The sequence below is a fragment of the Nyctereutes procyonoides genome, unplaced genomic scaffold (genome assembly GCF_905146905.1).
Source record: "Nyctereutes procyonoides isolate TBG_1078 unplaced genomic scaffold, NYPRO_anot_genome, whole genome shotgun sequence".
Lineage (NCBI taxonomy): Eukaryota > Metazoa > Chordata > Mammalia > Carnivora > Canidae > Nyctereutes > Nyctereutes procyonoides.
Window position 1 is genome coordinate 37606810 of NW_026575146.1, and position 17798 is coordinate 37624607.

General features: G+C 45.8%; 1 protein-coding gene across 4 annotated transcripts in view; it reads left to right on the top strand.

Annotated features, from left to right (window-relative positions):
* PTCH1 (patched 1) overlaps positions 1 to 16942 on the top strand; it is a 70272-nt gene extending 53330 nt beyond the window's left edge. For all 4 annotated transcript variants that reach the window (XM_055309403.1, XM_055309402.1, XM_055309401.1 and 1 more), the window contains 8 exons: positions 408 to 591; positions 2035 to 2315; positions 4019 to 4156; positions 7241 to 7383; positions 10464 to 10563; positions 11110 to 11364; positions 12985 to 13540; positions 14029 to 16942. In XM_055309403.1, the coding sequence (XP_055165378.1) occupies positions 408 to 591; positions 2035 to 2315; positions 4019 to 4156; positions 7241 to 7383; positions 10464 to 10563; positions 11110 to 11364; positions 12985 to 13539 (1656 nt within the window). In that variant the 3' untranslated portion in view covers position 13540; positions 14029 to 16942. The remainder of the gene's footprint in view (positions 1 to 407; positions 592 to 2034; positions 2316 to 4018; positions 4157 to 7240; positions 7384 to 10463; positions 10564 to 11109; positions 11365 to 12984; positions 13541 to 14028) is intronic.
* The last annotated feature ends 856 nt before the right edge of the window (positions 16943 to 17798 follow it).

A 17798-nucleotide genomic window follows, 5' to 3' on the forward strand; every position in this document is an offset into this window, starting at 1 on the left:
TCCTCCATTTACTGGGTGGCATTTCCTTCAGTGTTAACAGCAGAGGTTAACTGCATACAGACGTGTATGGGGGTTCTTGCCAGGTTTTTTCCTCCTTCCCCTCCTATAAATATGTTTCTCCAGATTGTTCATTCTCTGCCTTGGCTGCAGACAGTCTTTTAGCATTCAGATTTAATTGGTTCGTTCAGTCAATTCCTGGACCATCTGCAGAACTGTGTGTGTGTTAGAAACACACTGATTATTGCATCCTCTGATAAGTGCATTTGGAAAGAAACCAAAGGTGTTCTGACGGGATTTTCTTATATGTTCAAAGAGGGGGCATTCTCATCTTTGTTGCAAATGCTGGTGCAGGGCTCTCCTTCCCCAACCCCCCATTCTGAAGGACCCCTCTTCTCCGCATCTTGCAGTTGACCAAGCAGCGCCTGGTGGATGCACATGGCATCATCAACCCCAGTGCATTCTACATCTACCTGACTGCCTGGGTGAGCAATGACCCTGTGGCTTATGCTGCCTCCCAGGCCAACATCCGGCCTCACCGTCCTGAGTGGGTGCATGACAAAGCTGACTACATGCCCGAAACCAGGCTCAGAAGTAAGTAGCCCTCCACCAGGGTGGGAGCCTCACTCCATTCTCCCAAGCTCGGCCACAGTCCTCGTCTGCTGACGCTACCCAGGGTTCAAAAGTGTAAACAGAACAATCTATTTCTTTGAGTTTAAAACTCTGGGAGACAGATGAGGGTGTGCAATGGAATACAACCCACGCTCTATCATGCTGGGAAATAAGAGTCCCTAATCTCCGTTTGTAGCTTTCACCCTTGGACATCCACCGGGCAGCTCTCTTTCATGCCAGCTGTTCCATGTGAAAGCTGGAGACGCCTCCGGGTTGAGTGTTATTTTACTATTGCAGAGTTTTATCGCTGGGGATTATATGTTTATCTTCACTTTGTCAACTCTGGTGTTGAAGGAATTTTTGGCAAGTTGGGTCATTCCTATAAGCCACCAAGCACCTGTACTCTGTCAAAGCTGTTTAAACCGGAGCAGGATAGTGTGTATACGCAGTGTCCTCTTCCTTTCCCTTCTCAGCCTTGACTTTGAAAGGTGGTCCTGTATGGATTTAATTTGCATTTGTGTTAGAGATGTGAGTAGCTTCCACCTTGGATAGGCCGAGGGAGAGGGAGGACGTGACAAAGAGGACGGGTCCCTTTGCAAACATGGCTGGAGAGGAAGCAGGTTGTGCTTCTCTGTATCTAAACCCCAGAGCCTGGTGGCAAGCAGCCAAGGCTTGTCTTAATGAAAATTTATAGTTGAGATTATAATAGGGCAAATCATGTTTAGCAAGTCAACTGAATGACCCCAAAGGGTCTGGAACACACAACGGCAGTAACTAAATGCTTGTTGTGTAAGGATTTCTTCCCCTGCTGCTGAAGACTTAGCATTGCATTAAAAAAGAAGCATGGAAGGTTTAAGTGTGTTAGATCACTAAAAGGATAAGAAAGTTAAGCGTTTTTCTCAGGAAAGCATGACTTTCGAGTTATTTTGTTCTCATAAGTGAGTGAGTAAAACAGTTTGAACTTCGTATTTTCCCTTGTGTCAGTTGAACAAAAAATGCTCCTGCCATTGAATTCTTAAGTTGTTTAGACCCATTACAAAAGTGACTGCCCCTAGAAGATTAAAATCAAAGGTTAAATGAATACACAGGCCTTAGGCTCCTGCCCTCCACCACCAAAAAAAAAAAAAAAAAAAAAAAAAACAAAACAAAACAAAACAAAAAAAACCTGTTGGTTATTGCTTAAAGCTTTTTTAAACCAAAGATTAAGATTGTAAAGACCAAAGACTGTCCTGCATACTGTTTGTCCTTCACATTGAAAGGAGTGTGGGCAGGGAACTTGGTGACAGGGTCCCTTCCCTGTTGGCTGCCATCATGGAGCCCGCGGGGTGTGGGTCTGGGTCTGGGCTGGGCAGTGTCTCCTCCCTCCCTGGGTCCCATGGCCCTGAGCCTTCAGCCATGGCCTCTTCCCTCTGTCCCCCTGTCCAGTCCCAGCAGCAGAGCCCATCGAATACGCTCAGTTCCCTTTCTACCTCAATGGCTTGCGGGACACATCTGACTTCGTGGAAGCTATTGAAAAGGTCCGAAGCATCTGCAACAACTACACCAGCCTGGGGCTGTCCAGCTACCCCAACGGCTACCCCTTCCTCTTCTGGGAGCAGTACATTGGCCTCCGCCACTGGCTTCTGTTGTCTGTCAGCGTGGTGCTGGCCTGCACGTTCCTCGTATGCGCCGTCTTCCTCCTGAACCCCTGGACGGCTGGGATCATTGTGAGTTCATATGAAGGGGTTTTGTGCAAGCCAGATTCCTTTCGGCCTGGCTCTTGCTACAGCCGGGAAGTTGTGTTTATGTCTGGGCCTCTGGAGGAGGGTATAGATTGCATCACTCTTGTTATATTTATTCTGTGGGAGGTGGCGAGGTTCATGGTTAGGTAGAGCCTTTAATGGCCTTCATCTTGTGTCTCTTCTCCTACAGCTTTAAACTTGCTGTGTAAAGACAGGGAAGTTTTAAAACACACTTTCTGTAACAGCTCCTAGCATTTATTAAATACAAACACTCTGCATTTATTAAATTCGAATATAACTTATTTATTTATTTTTACTTAAATGGTCCTTTTGTGACTACGTCCCAGACCTAACATAGAGAATATTCTTCTGAAAAAGGGGCGGGGGACAATTAGAGAAGTTTAGGACAATGGTATATGGGTAAAATGGTTTTTGAGATGGTTTTGTAGTATTGTGTGTGTGCTTTAAAGCTTAGAGGACATTGGTGAACTAGTATTACTAACCTCTTTTTTGGTATCCTTCTGTCCAAGTGTAATACTCTCAGATCTAAAGTAAGTTTCATGTAATATCTAATAAAATCATGGCACTGTTTAAATTCCATGAACTGTGGTACAGCCTTCAAAATGCCAAAATTATAAAAACAGAGACCAGGTCTCATTTATGTACCATATGTCTGTGCAGCAGGTATGTTAAAGGTAAATGTTTAGTCTGTAGGGGTTTTCATGGTACTTAAGCAATTGACGTTGTCCATCTTTCATTAGCTTATTAAAGAAAGCAAACGGAACTGTTACTGGACCTGTCCTTCCCCTGCCACCACTGCCCACTGCCCCACCCCTGACAAGGAAAGAACAGCCACTCCTCTCCCATCTCTGTAAAGTTGGCTGTTCTAGTTGTATTTTCTTCCCTTTGGCTCAACAAACTCCATAGTCTACCTCCCAGATTTTCTTTCCATCTCTGTGCAAATTTTTACAAGGCAGATGAAAGGCAAATAAGAGCTTTTCCTGGGTTTAACTGCTTGCTGTGTCCACCCGCCTTGCTCCTCATTTCTTCAAAGTGAAAGCGCCTGTAACCTGACCCATGTCAGCTGACCAGAAGTCCCCTTTCTCCCTAGTCATCCTCTCTTAACAGAACAAAAGAAAAGCTTCTATTCACTCCTCCTATCTGCTTTCTTTAGGATGGAGAGTAGGGCACAACCAAAAACTCTGAAGTTTCAATTCTGTTGTAAATTGAAGGATGGTTTTTGATGATTAAGATCAAAACAGAAGGGAATACCTTATTTTTAACTATATTAAATTTGTAGCTAGTTACAAGTCCATGTTCTGTAATTCTTAGATGACTCAAATGGAATAGTTGTGAAATTTTTTATTTTATATATTTTTGCTTTCTAGAGCAGGCGTATTGGAAAGACAGCTTATGGTAGTAATACCAAACTTTGCCTTTTTGTACTCCTTAAACAAGCTGTTGTCCCAAAGCAGCTATCCCAAAATTGTCCCAAAGTCTCTCTTCTCAGCAGCAGTGCAGTGATTTTGAAAGTAAAGACAGGTGTTCAGAGTAAAAGCAAGTCCACGCTTCCGTTGTATGTGGGTCCTGGCTGTTTCTCTGTCCTTCATCTGGAGTGAGCCCTGTCCTGTCTGCAGCCCCTCGAGTGTGTCTGTGCCCATCTGCTCATTGCGTGCATTTTCTTAAAGGTGACGGTGCTCGCTTTGATGACAGTCGAGCTCTTTGGCATGATGGGCCTCATTGGAATCAAGCTGAGTGCCGTGCCGGTGGTCATCCTGATCGCTTCTGTCGGCATAGGAGTGGAGTTCACCGTTCACGTTGCTCTGGTATGGGAGACCCCTTCATTGAGAACTTTATGGCAAGGCCAGACATTCATTCTGGCCCTCATTAGTCTCTGGGTTGGGGACCTTTGCGTTTTTTCCAACATCAAAGAACACACGTAACACGTGTCATAATGAAGAGGCTTCAGAGCACAGGCATTCCCAGTGAGAAGTGGCTGAAATTTAGGTGGATTCCTTCCCTCTGGGGCAGTCTAAGGGCAGGGCATCGGAGGTAAAAGGGTTGGCAGTGGACCGGGAGGGATTCTGCTTATTTAGTGTCATTAGTGTCATGACAGGTCAGTAAGTTGTCAGTTTTATTCCTAAGTTAGATGGTATGAGTGTGTGTGAGTGTACACAAATACACACATTTTTTAAAACCACAGTTATAAAGAGGAGATAAAGTGAGACCACACTCACAGGCGTGGGGCAGCATGACAGAGGAACTGCTTCTCTCACCTGAGCCCACCCACCTTCGACCTATCTGCTTCCAAATTCATGAGAGCAGGAAGTACGAGGACCAGGGTTGCTCTCAACAGGATTTTCCCCCTCTCTCTTTCTGTGCTCAGCCTGTGAGCAGGAGGAAGTTAAACGTCAGGGGGAGTCTTTAAACCAAGAGACAAGGGATGCCTAGGTGGCTCAGCAGTTTGGCGCCTGCCTTCGGCCCAGGGCATGATCCTGGAGACCCAGGATCAAGTCCCACCTCGGGCTCCCTACATGGAGCCTGCTTCTCCCTCTGCCTGTGTCTCTGCCTCTCTCTGTGTGTCTCTCATGAATAAATAAATAAATAAATCTTTTAAAAAAATAAACCAAGAGACAAACCCATCATGTACATTTATCAGAAAATTACTCAAAAGCCTCTGAGCAGTGTGTGAATTATGTTCTGTCCACACTTGTGCTTATAGCCTAAGTCCTTGGGGGTGTTGGTAGGCACTCAATAAATATATATTGGCTGAAGAAATACTGATGTTGGAATGCCCTAGATAGGAAACCTAGCATTGGGCCTGGGTCAAATTACTTTCAGTCTTGCTTTTGCAGTCACTAGATTTGATTTTCCTTGGGCTCAACATATGGCATGTGCATGTCTGCACGTGTGCATATCCGCACATATGCTCTGTCTTGTACCTTCTTAGTTTCTCCACAAGGAGTCTTTCAGGGGCATTTGCAGGCAGCTTAGAGACTGTAAACTGTGTTTCAGAAAGAATGTTTTGTTGGAGTTGTCCCATTTCAGCAAAAAACTGATAATACAGAACCAGTATTCTCTAGGTTTTGAGCCTACCCAAATTATTTTCCTCCATTGAGCTGGGAGGAGGGAGAGGGGATTTTTTATTTAAAAGAAGAGCTCACAAAAAAAAAAAGAGAGAGAGCTCACAGCCTAGGACCTAGAACATAAATAATTCTTTATCTCCAGAATTGAGAAAACTTTCCATGAGAGTTAGGAATCCACCAGTCCTTTTATTCTAATGCCAGTGAAAACCACTTTTTTTGGTAGCTAGCATTGCAAACAAGAGCGTTCTAGAACAGGTTTTCATGGTGGAAGGGAAAACTGCAGCTTGTTGTGGCACTCTGGGCTTTACACATGAGATGGTACGAACATCAGTGTGCACACCAGTGCTGGATAAACGATTAATGAATGCTTCCACCGCTCATACAAAATTTAATTCCAAGAATTTAAGGAGTCCCAAAAGCCACCTTGGCTTTGTGAGCAGTAATCCCTGCTCAGTGCTCATAGCCTACACTTTCATTGAGAGACTGTCCATGTGCAAAATACGGTGTCCTTACCTGAGCATGTATGTGAAGGTCTACTTAAAGTGGGTCGGTGCTGCTCTTTTGGGCTTTGTAAAATGATGGAATAAGGCTGGTGAGGAGCACTATTCTTCTATGAACATCTTGAGAGAATCAGTGGGTTCCTGTCAGTTCCCTGTTCCCCACAACATAAGTTGTATGTGAGATGATACAACCCAACTTGACCCTTGTCACCTCATGGCCCAAGTATGGCACAAAGTAACACGGTTCCAAACCATCTTGGTGCTTTCCTCCCAAGACAGAAAGGCAATTCTGCTGACCCTTTAGCCTTCCCCACTTCTGAAAGAGTATGTGCTTTCTAGAGCATATGCACTTTAGAGAAAAGTATGAAAACTCATAGTACATTTCTGCATACTTTTCTTTCTTCCTCTGTTCAAGAGAACAACCTGAGTGTTCTTCCACAAGTTACGCAAGGGACGGAGTGTACCCAGTGTGTGGTTGGTCTTGATATTTAAGGAACTGTGGTCTGCAGAGTTCCCAAGCCTTCTTTTCTCAGCTATATCCCAGAGCAGCCTTTTAACTTTCAGGCAGAGAAAGGGCTTGTGCCAGGCTCCTGTTAGGGTCTCGCCAAACGGCCAGGCAAGGTTTAATAGTAACTGACTCACATTAACCCAGTCCTGGGTCATCCTGCAAAGCCAACAGTCTGATATGCTGGGGCTTACTCTATAAAGTTGCCATTTGGTATCAAGAGCATTCTTGACCTAGTGGAGCTTTAGGACATGAAGGAGGTGGGGATAGGACCACATAGAGTTAGAACTTTTTGAATTTTGAGTCCTAAGTTTTTCCTGTGACACTTCCATGGCACGTTAGTTTCAACACAGCAAGGGAAATCCTGCCTCATCATGAGGAAGAAGGTACTTAGCACCCAGTTGCGTGCACCCCTCAGCTAGGCCTGCTTGGAAGTAAGATCTGAACCTTCCACAAAATCGAGAAGGGTGCTCTCATCTTCACTCTGTGGGCCCAGATAAATGCCAGAGATCATGTAGGGTGGGGAGGAAAGCCCAGGGCAGCCACAGCAAGAAAGAAGAGGACATTTTGCTCATTTTTGTATCATTTCTGTTTGGTTTTTAATTTAAAGTAAATATGCTTTCTGTCTTTTTTTGTGGCAGTTCAAGATTTACATCAACACCAAATATGACACGGTATCACGAACAGGTCGCATTAGCATAAGTCTAGGTTTGGGGTCTTGAGCCATCCGGATTAAATATTCCAGAAGCTAAAACAGAAGCTGTTCTGAGAAGGTCTGTAGGTCCGGGTGCCCTCTCACCTCCCCTTGTCCTTGCGCAGGCTTTCCTGACAGCCATTGGTGATAAGAACCGCAGAGCCGTGCTGGCCCTGGAGCATATGTTCGCACCCGTCCTGGACGGCGCCGTGTCCACTCTGCTGGGAGTGCTGATGCTGGCGGGCTCAGAGTTTGATTTCATTGTCAGGTAAGCAGGAGGGGAGACGGTTCTTACTCCTAAGAATCATTATCACTCCTGTGATCTCCATTGCATATTTCCTTCTGTATCTGTACGTAGCTGCCTGTCTTCATGGTGACTGTACTCTCCCCCACCAGATTTATTTGAGCTCTGACCGACACATAAAAATCGTATATTTTTAAGGCATACAATGTGATGTGTGGCTGTACGAATACATTGTGAATTGATCACCACAGTCCATGACTCCACTTCCTATTGAGTTTTTTAACTCAGAGACCTGCTGAGTGGTAGAAGGACAAGCTCCCTTCTAGAGCCATCTTAGGGAACAGCTTGGGGAGGAGAGATGGAAAGTCTGTGACCAGTAGCAAAGAGCTCCACAGCGTGAAACCAGGGGGCCACCCAGTACCCCAGTTCTGACCTTGGTTCCCCTTCACTGACCTCCATTTCTCTTCAAAACGATAGAACACTTACAGATACCTAAAATTGTCAACTATATTTTAGTCTTCTAAGAAGCAGAGGTAGTGTGCTCAGACTTCACATTCAGGTTCTTAGTAAGATGTAGAGAACATTAAATGTGTGAGTTTGGTGTCAAATCTTGGTAATCGAGACCTAGTTTGGATACTACTTTTTGGATCCCTAGGCAAGCAGTTTCTGGTGGATTTATGAAGAATAAGAGTTTTTGGCTTAGAAAAGGAGTTTTTCCTTTGAAAAGAATTTGAGAACTGCAGGGAAAGACCATTTTCTTCTCTGAATGGCCCCCACAGCCTGCCCCAGTGGGCAGCGGGGCAGCAGAGATTAAGCCTTCCTCGAAGGCATGCCAGAGTTGCATCAGCGTAGTTAGCACAGGGCAAGTGCAGAGGTGGCACAGCTATCACGGTGTGGACCAGACTTCTCCGACCACATCATGCTTCTGAATCACCCAAGGCTCTGCAAATGCAGCTTGGATGTCGCTAGGGGTAGGGAGGGTGCAGAGCAGAGTTTGTATTTCTAGCCAGCTCCCAGGTGATACCCATGCCACCGGTCTTCTCAACCCAGTGCCGTTAATCAGCTAACAATCCAATTAGTACATTCTTGTTTGCCAATACCAGGTAAATGTGTGCCTGAATTAGATCAAGCTTTTGGCCTAAGTTTTATTTTCAGCTCTTGACTTTGACCTTTCCTTTATTTCCATAGCATATGCGTATTTGGGCATTAGTAGATGTTTCTTTATGGGGTAAAACCCCTATGTCAAGGAGAGTTTCTTTTACATGATTTCTTATGAGGTGCTTGTTACACTGTGTTGAGTGAGAAACATGTAACGAGCACCTTGTAAGTGCCATCAAAGGCAGCAGCAAGTAATGTGGACCTCATCCCCCTCCATGTAGCGTACAGTCTTGGAGGGTAGAGGGAGCTGATAGGTGGTGCAGCAGCATGGGGAAATGATGGGTATGATGGGATCTCAGAGGATCTCAGCCTTGCGGGGATGCTGAGTGAGCCACAGTGGGGGTATCTTTGCCAGAATCAGCGCAACCAGCTGGGAACCAGGATGGAGGGCAGAGTCCCAGCTCTCCTCTAACCCATGGCTTCCTGTTCTCTCCCAGAGATATCAGGGTTCTTGTTTCAAGCACTTAAAAGGGCTTCCCATTTTCTAGAACTGGATGGATTAACCAGATAAAGCCCTCACTGAGGTCAGCTAAATGAGCAGACATTGTATACACTAAGCCGTCAGAAATCTAATTGGTCTGTTTATTCTACAGTTAGATGGATGGGATGCAAATGTCTTAATGCTGCTGCTGATATATGCTTCAGCCTAAAGTTCCAGCAGTTTACATTAGAGCAAGACATTGGCAGCTTGCTTTTTACTAATGCAGCTCAGAAGTTTCTAGTGTTTACAATAGCTGCGAGGTATTTGTATTTTTATAGGGATTCTCACTCCTTTCATCTAATGTCGAAACATATAGTCATGGCAAAGTTTGGTGCCTGTTCTGTTTTATGATCAAGAGGACCATTAACAGATAGATATCTTGCCTTCCTCCCTCACAGAACATCCTGAGCACCACCCCCCCCCCAGGCCAATTCTAGCAAAATTGCCCTAGATATCATTAGTTCCAGAAGACATACACTTGAGTGGAGCCCACTCCCTCCAGCTGTGTGGAGTGTCCGCCAGCAGCTCTCCTGAGCTGACAGGTTTACCTTGGTATTCATGAAGGATCCCAGACCTTAGCCCTCAGTGGTGGGAAAGCAGGGCCACTTGTGCACTCTCCTCGTCTTCATGGTGCTGTGGCCTTTATGTGTGAATTGGCTGACGCAAAACAAGAGTATTCAGAGATGCTAAATTGTTCAACAAAAGATTGGCCCACAGAGCAGCCCCCTCATTGTGGACCGCCCTCCCCCGCAAATACCCCAGCAACCACAGAATGGGCAGCGTTTTCTTTGGAGAAAGCTGGTTCTTGTGTGCTAAAAAAGGTTGCATTTGGAGCCGTTTGGTAAAACTGGAACTCACAGAATTCTAGGCAGAAAGTTGTGATTAATGAAAGCCCAGGGAAAGCCTTACCTGATACGCTAGAGACTTAATTAGAGATTCTGCTCTAAGATGCAGAAGCATTTCACAGTGGATTAGCTGCCTGCAGAAGTGGGCTGCTTTTCCTCCTGAGCTAAATTGTTTAAATTCTACACCCTTCACTTCATTTGTTTGCTTCTGCTGGGTTTTCACGGACAGGGCCCCTCTGCATTGTGTTTGTGCTTCCAATCTGCTCAGCAATTCAGCTCACATTCCATATTTTTGTGTTTGTGTAACACATTCATAAATAACATTACATGCCAGGAGATTTCAGCAAATTAACAAACTAATTTTTCTCTTTTCCCTTCACAAACTAACACTTTGGGTTGTGGAATATAGACCTCGACCTTGTAGTCACAAGGTAAAAAAAGGGGGAAAAAAACCCCTAATCTCCTGCTGAATTTGAACCACAGTTTTATAACCACCTTTTCAAACATGTGGGCTGTGTTAATTTCTGGTTTTGACATACTACGTAACATTTGGGCACGTGAAGGCTAGCTTCATTTACTTTTGTCACAGTGAATGTTCCTGTTTCTCTTTTGTCTTCAAGGTATTTCTTTGCTGTCCTGGCGATCCTAACAATCCTGGGTGTTCTCAACGGGCTGGTTTTGCTGCCAGTCCTTCTGTCCTTCTTCGGACCGTATCCTGAGGTCAGTAATTCCCAGGAGTAACGTACCATCCTCAGGCTGCCTGCATGCTGCCCTTCTTAGGGTCACTGTTGATTTAGATATGTAGGTAGAGCAGCATTACTGACTGTTTACCGTTCCAGTAAAGAGTCAACAACAATAGCTTTTTTTCTCTTCAATTTAATAGTTTGGGGGATGTAGTATTCATTTTGGTTCAATTTGGTCTGGGTATTTTAAACCACTTAAGTGATTGGCAGCCTGAGTCTTGTAGTTAGTTCTCTATCAGTGAAGCATTTTCCGCTCAAGATGAGTATCCGGGCTTAAAAAAACAAAAGGGCATAGGCTGCTTCTCAGAGTGTAAAAGCAGAGGGCAGTTCCTTTGCTCCAGCCAATAGGCCTGATGGTCCTCGCGATGGCAGCGTGGGGATGGAGAACGTGGGATAGTGGGAGAGGCTGGGGCTGTGGGGAGCCAGGTGCAGAGACCCCCAAGTGATACTGTGCTTTGTGCTTTGAACGTGACCAGCAGGTAAATGAATGATAACACTTTTACTGTGGAATCTCCTTAAATAGGTATCTCCAGCCAACGGGCTGAACCGACTGCCCACCCCTTCCCCTGAGCCACCCCCCAGTGTGGTCCGGTTTGCCGTGCCACCCAGCCATGCAAACAATGGGTCTGATTCCTCTGACTCGGAGTACAGTTCTCAGACTACAGTGTCGGGCATCAGTGAAGAGCTTCGGCACTACGAGGCCCAGCAGGGCACCAGGGGCCCTGCCCACCAGGTGATCGTGGAAGCCACAGAAAACCCCGTCTTTGCCCGCTCCACTGTAAGTCATCCAAGGGGCAGCCCCCGCCTCCTCTGAACAGCAATTCCCAGACAGATAAGATTTTAAAATAAAGTAGAGATTAGGTGGAATCATGAAATTGCTGTTGTTTGACTCCCTAAACTATAAAAACATCAGTTCCATGTGGTCAGATGTTTTATGGATTGAAAAGGGCAGTGGCCAGTAACATTAGCTCTGGGAAGCATAGGTGTGCATCTCATTAAGGCTGAGTACAATTGGAGCTTAAGAGCCAGAGGTAAAGTGTGCTTTGCTGGGACTTCTGCTGTGGTTTTTGGTTGTTTTGTTTTTAAGCTACGTGTCATTTTAGAATAACACTTTTTAAAAATGTAGTGGTATTTTATTGCCAACAGAGTGATTTTTCTCCCTCTCCTTCTGTTACATTTAAATGCCCTTGGTACAAAATGATTTCAGTTACTGATGTCTAAGACGTTACCACAAGTAGCTGGAGAGAGCAGAGGAGCTCAGCCCTCAGTCATTCAGGAAAACCATGAGAACCCAGGAGCCCCTTCTCAGAGGCTCCAAGAGCCATAGCCATGTCCTGCCCTCTCTGTGCTCCCCAGGATGGCCTCAGCTCCCCAGGCCCAGAGCACAGCACACAAAACCCAAGGAAGGTTCTAAGACTTGTATTACTCCAACTGAGGGCCTCCTGCTGTCCCTCCAGGAAATGGGTATTCCAGTCCCAGGCCACAGCAGCCCTAGCATGAAAGAGAGAGAGGCCAACCAAATAACCTAAATTTTCCTCCTCTTACCCCCCGTGACGATGCCTGCTGAGCTGCAGTGTGAATCTGGTTTTGTTCAGCGGGAGCCTAAAAATAGGTACAAGCTGAACGACTTTGAAGTTGGTCACGGTCCTTTTGATTGATGTGGCCACTGTGTTGCTCCATGCTTTGTATAGAGACCCAGAAACCAGATTCCTAACAACCGGACAGAGCAGCGCTGCCCCATAGAACTTTCCGTGATGATGGAAATGCTCCCTCTGTGCTCACCAATATAGTGAGCACTGACCACATGTGGCTGTTGGGCAGTTGAAATGTGGCTAGTGCAGCAAAGGAACTGAATTTGGAATTTTGTTCATTTGAGTGTAAAGAGCCATATGTTCCTAGTGGCTACTGCGTTCAGCAGCGTACATAGAGACAGTCCTGCCAGTGTACTGCATTTGGGTGAGCCAGAGCCAGATGTTCAGCAGTTTACAAAGAGGAGGACCTTGGGATCTGACCCTGCAGCACAGGGTGGGGTGGCATGCTGGAGGAGGGAGGCAGCCCCGGTACCTCCAACCACAGCCCTGCATTTATGGGCAGCAGCCATATGTATCCGGCCAGCTGTGCTAGAGAAGGCCTAGATGCCAGGTCCAAATGAGGCCTTCCTCTGCCACGTCAGGGAGGTTCTAAAAGAACAGGTTTTTCTCTTGTTGGTGGGAGGCCCTGTTGGTTCCCCGAGGCCTCTCCCAGCCATTTGTGGGGTTGACTGAGCACTGGGTGAAGAGCTGTGTGTGGGTGGCCAGCAGGAGCCTGCGCCAAGAAGAAAAGGCTGGGCGCTGCAAGGGGTGATACCCCGCCTGGGGTGAGCGTCCCGCCTGTTGTAACCTGCCCTTGCCCTCTGCAGGTGGTCCATCCCGAAGCGAGACATCACCCACCCTCAAACCCTCGACAGCAGCCCCCCCTGGACTCAGAGCCCCTTCCTCCTGGGCGACCAGGCCAGCAGCCCCGGAGGGAACCCCCCAGAGAAGGCTTGCGGCCGCCCCCCTACAGACCGCGCAGAGACGCTTTCGAAATTTCTACTGATGGGCATCCTGGCCCTGGCAGTAGGGACCGCGCGGGCCCCCGGGGAGCCCGTTCTAACAACCCCCGGCACCCAGTGTTCACTGCCATGAGCAGCTCCGCGCCCAGCTACTGCCAGCCCATCACCACTGTGACGGCCTCGGCGTCCGTGACTGTTGCTGTGCACCCCCCGCCTGCGCCTGGGCCTGGCTCTGCTTGGAACCCCAGAGGAGGACTCTGTCCGGGCTACGGGGACTGCCCGGAGACTGACCACAGGCTATTTGAGGACCCCCACGTGCCTTTTAACGTCCGGTGCGAGAGGAGGGACTCCAAGGTGGAAGTCATAGAGCTGCAGGATGTGGAATGTGAGGAGAGACCCCGGGGCGGTAGCTCCAACTGAGGTGCGTGTGGCAGGTGGGCGGCCCGAGTGTGTTGGAGGGACGCTCGGGGCAGAGCTCCTTGGGGCTTCTCAGACTGCCTTCTCCAGGAGCCAGACCGAACCCCAGTGACCTCTGATGTCCAAGCTTTGTCATCCTTGGGGAACCGGTCGAGTCCCAAATTGGGTCCCTCACCTTGCAGCTAACCTTGGTGAGCGTTAGTGCAAGTTCACAAGGATGCTGGCAGCTGCATCTTTCACCTGGTTTTCAGTCTCTATAAGGCACCATAACAGGTACATATGATGCATAGCTTGGGGAATGGACACATCCATGTCTCTGGCCCTCCGATCATAGAAGGGTTCGCCACCTGCCCCTGGAAGCCCCTCATGCCCTCACTCAGCACCCCCATCCTGATCCTAATACCGTTGACCAGTTTCCTTGATTTTGTGCTTTCTTAAATATATGGACTCGTAACACCTGTTGCCTCATTTGATTTCTTTTTTCTTTTAAAGGATGAGCAGAATCTGATGCAAAGAGGCCAAAGATTGGAAGCCCCCGACCCCCACCCCCAAACTGCTTGAAGAGAACTGCTTAGAGTTACACAGATGTGCACACCAGAAGAGCAGTTCAGCGTTACTGTAACCGATTGTATTATTTTGTGAAATAGTTCTATAAATATTTAAGAGGTGTACACATATGTAATATACAAAGGAACGAACGGATATAAAGTAGTGTGATGTGGGCCTTCGCCACCACTGCCCTCAGAGCAGGCGGTGGGGAGGCCGCCGCAGGGCCCCTCCCGAATTGTACATGGATCTCTGTGCCACAACCAAGCTTAACTTAGTCTTAAATTTCAGCATATGTTGCTGCTGCTTAAATATTGTATAATTTACCTGTATAATTCTATGCAAATATTGCTTATGTAATAGGATTATTTTGTAAAGATTTCTGTTTAAAATATTTTTAAATTTGCATATCACAACCCTGTGGTAGTATGAAATGTTACTGTTAACTTTCAAACACGCTATGCGTGGTAATTTTGTTGTTTAATGAGCAGATATGAAGAAAGTACATTAACCCCGGTGGCTTCTCCAGGTGTAACTGGATGTGATTCTGTTTGGCTGTGTGTGTGTGAACACGTGCGTGGTTTCCCAATGTACTGTACTGTGATTTTATTTTTTTCTTTTTTTTTTTTTTTTTTTTTTGTCTCTTTTCACTGTCTGTAATCCTTCATGGGCTCTGCCCTAGTTAGGCTGGAAGAGTCAGGATATCTTTATTGCTTGGTGCTGGTGGAAAGCTAGCCTTGAATGTCGCCTTACCCTTTGCCAGACCTGCTTCAGGTCCAAGGCATCTCTTTCAATCATGGCTGCTATCCAGACACTCCCAATTCATGCCTCAGAGGAGACGGGCTGTGTCGCGTGGGTCACTGTGGTGGACATTGGAACCTCAGGATTTAGAGCTAATATCTGTTCATCTTCATTGGTATTAAAGAGTTAGAAGACACGTTTAGTGGTGAGCTCCCACCGGCCACAAACGTATACTCTAGAGATGCAGCCTTCATGCAGCCTTCATGGTACCTCTTGTCACACACACACACACACACACACACACACACACACACGTACTTCAAAAGTTTAAGAGCAAATTGCAAATCTTTCAGAAGCAATGACCCTGCTACAAGTAGAAAAACCTGTTAATTCAGCGCTCACTGTCAACCCAGAGGTGATGTTCCGAGTCCCTACGGTTTAAATTCCCCCTCTTCCTAAATTGCACAGTTGGTTGGGGCTTTTTGCATCCATTTGTACCTTCTTTAAAAATAAATAGCATCTAGTGTGGTGATACAGCGTCAGAAGTTCTGATAAGAGCTTCCAAAGGATCCTTCGCAGTGTGCTACTATTAATGTGATGGGTACACACCTCCTAAATCAACGGTGTCCCTCCTCCCAACCTTAGTAGTGTTCTTTCCATGTGACACTGATCAGAGAGCAGGGAGATAGATGGTAATTGCATACACCCCACTGAAGATTGGATATGGAGGCAGATCTCTCAACCAGGCATTATATTTACAGATCTGCTTCTATATCATCATTCGTCTTGCTCTGAGGTTTGGTCTTCCTCCGCTCTCAGCTGGAGACCTGCAAGTGTCGGGGAGGCAGTCGATACCCAGACTAAGCTACTGTAGGAGCACAAATGGCAGCTCCCATTGTGCCCTCATGTTTCACACAGAAAATCTCAGTCAAAAGGCAATGGGCTCCCAGCAGTACCCAGCAGTATAGTGACCTCAGACCCTAAAACTTGCCGCAAAACTGTAAGATACTAATTGGAAGCCACCTGTGGCCACCAGGTGTGTGTGTTCATGTGCCAGGGGCCCCGGCGGGCCCGCCTCTACTGTTCAGAGCCTCTGTCAGCCACACTGTCACCTAACACCTAGCTCTGCTCAGAAAACTTATGTCCTGCATTCAAGAGAGAGATGGTGCAAAATTCTGAGGTCTGCTTCCCTCTGGCGCGTGGCATGCCCTCTTCACTCCTTTCCTGAGCCCAGCTTGTGTGGTGCATGACAGCTTGCATGCCCCCGCTTCTGCACAGTCTAGAACTCTCTCCCATGGTCACATTTGCAAAGGGAGAACTTGGGGACAGGCAGGCAGCCAGAATTTCTCTCTCTCTCTTTTTAAAATAGTTTTATTTTGTCTGTCTTGTTTGTTAATTTGGATGTTTTAATTTTTTTAAAAAATCTTTGCTGATATTTATAATTTTGTATCATAAGAATGTTTTCCTACACTATTTGTCATGCCAGTTTATAACAAAAAATGCAGGGATTTTATTTCTGTTGGAAACACTATTACAGCTGTTTTACTTTTGAACAGAATTTTTATTTGTATAGAGTGCTTACTAATGTTAAATAGTTCAGAGTATATAACATTTTCATTAAGGACTCATGGTAGGTGTTAGTGTAAGGAGTTTAAAGGAAATAAATATTCAAACTGGGTCTCATTGTCTGCCAGTTTGGGCAGAAATGGGTTTGTGTCATTTCAATTACAAAGATAAAAGTATGCCATATAATTTATTTATATGAAAATTTATTTTTGTAGTGTATATAGTAGTCATCAAGTCTTTTGACAAAAGTATATTTTTAAAGAATTTATATGTGATGAATCCATAATGTCTGGAACTTTGCTGAGACATGAGTGGGGCACACTTTTCATTGTAAAGTACAGCAAGGAAAAGAAAATGTCTAACAGTGTTAAGAGAGTGAGAGATCGAGTAAATATTCATGCGATTGTGAAATATGTATTAGTTACCATTTGTGACCTAGTGTGGTTCTCATTTTAAACCTTGGAAGGCAAAAATGTACAAACTCTCTAAATATTAATGTTCAAACACTGATAGAAATTCTAACATGAATAAAAATAATATAACTTGTTGGTTATGTGTTCGTTCATAGAATGTTTTTTTTTTTTTTTCAAAGATTCTACTTGTTTGAGAGACAGAGCGGGAATGGGGGGAGGAACAGAGGGAGAGGAGGGACAAACAGACTCTGCGCTGAGTGGGGAACCCGACATGGGGCTCAATTCCCGGACCCTGAGATCATGACCTGAGCAGAAATCAAGAGTTGGACACTTAACTGACTGAGCCACCTGGGCGCCCCTATTCACAGACTGTGTTTTAATTATATTTTACAAAGGCAGTTAGCATGTCAGGCCACCATAAACTTCATTGTTTTGTCTTAGTAACATTGCTAAAGAATCCTTCCTTGTCCTACCTCATGGAAGCATTGTTGATAGAAGAACTGTAGGTTTTTATTTTCCAACATCAAGAGAGTTCCTAAATTATTGTTCAAAATTATATCCTGTCATCTCTTACCAATATTTTTTATGTGATGTCTGATAATTAGAGGGAATATTTATAAAGACAAATGTGATGATTATCAAAATAAACGAAGGTACCACACTTTTAAACAAGGTAGGTGACCATATGGGGCTGATTGAGCCTGATACAGAATGGCTCTTCCTGAGTGTCCATGATCTGATTATGTCTCATCTTCATTGTAGCCATGGAGAAAAATAAGGCCGGGAATATCATACCCAACTGAAAGCAAGGAATGGTGGGGAGGAACCTGAGACCCAAATTGTCAGGAACACATGGTGAGAGGTCAGCAAACTGCAGTCCACAGGTTCCCTCCTGTTTTTGTAAAGGTTTAGCAGAAGACAGACGCACCCATTGACATCCAGATAGTCCATCCATGGCCGCTTTCCAGCTACCACGGCAAAGATGGGTAGTTGTGA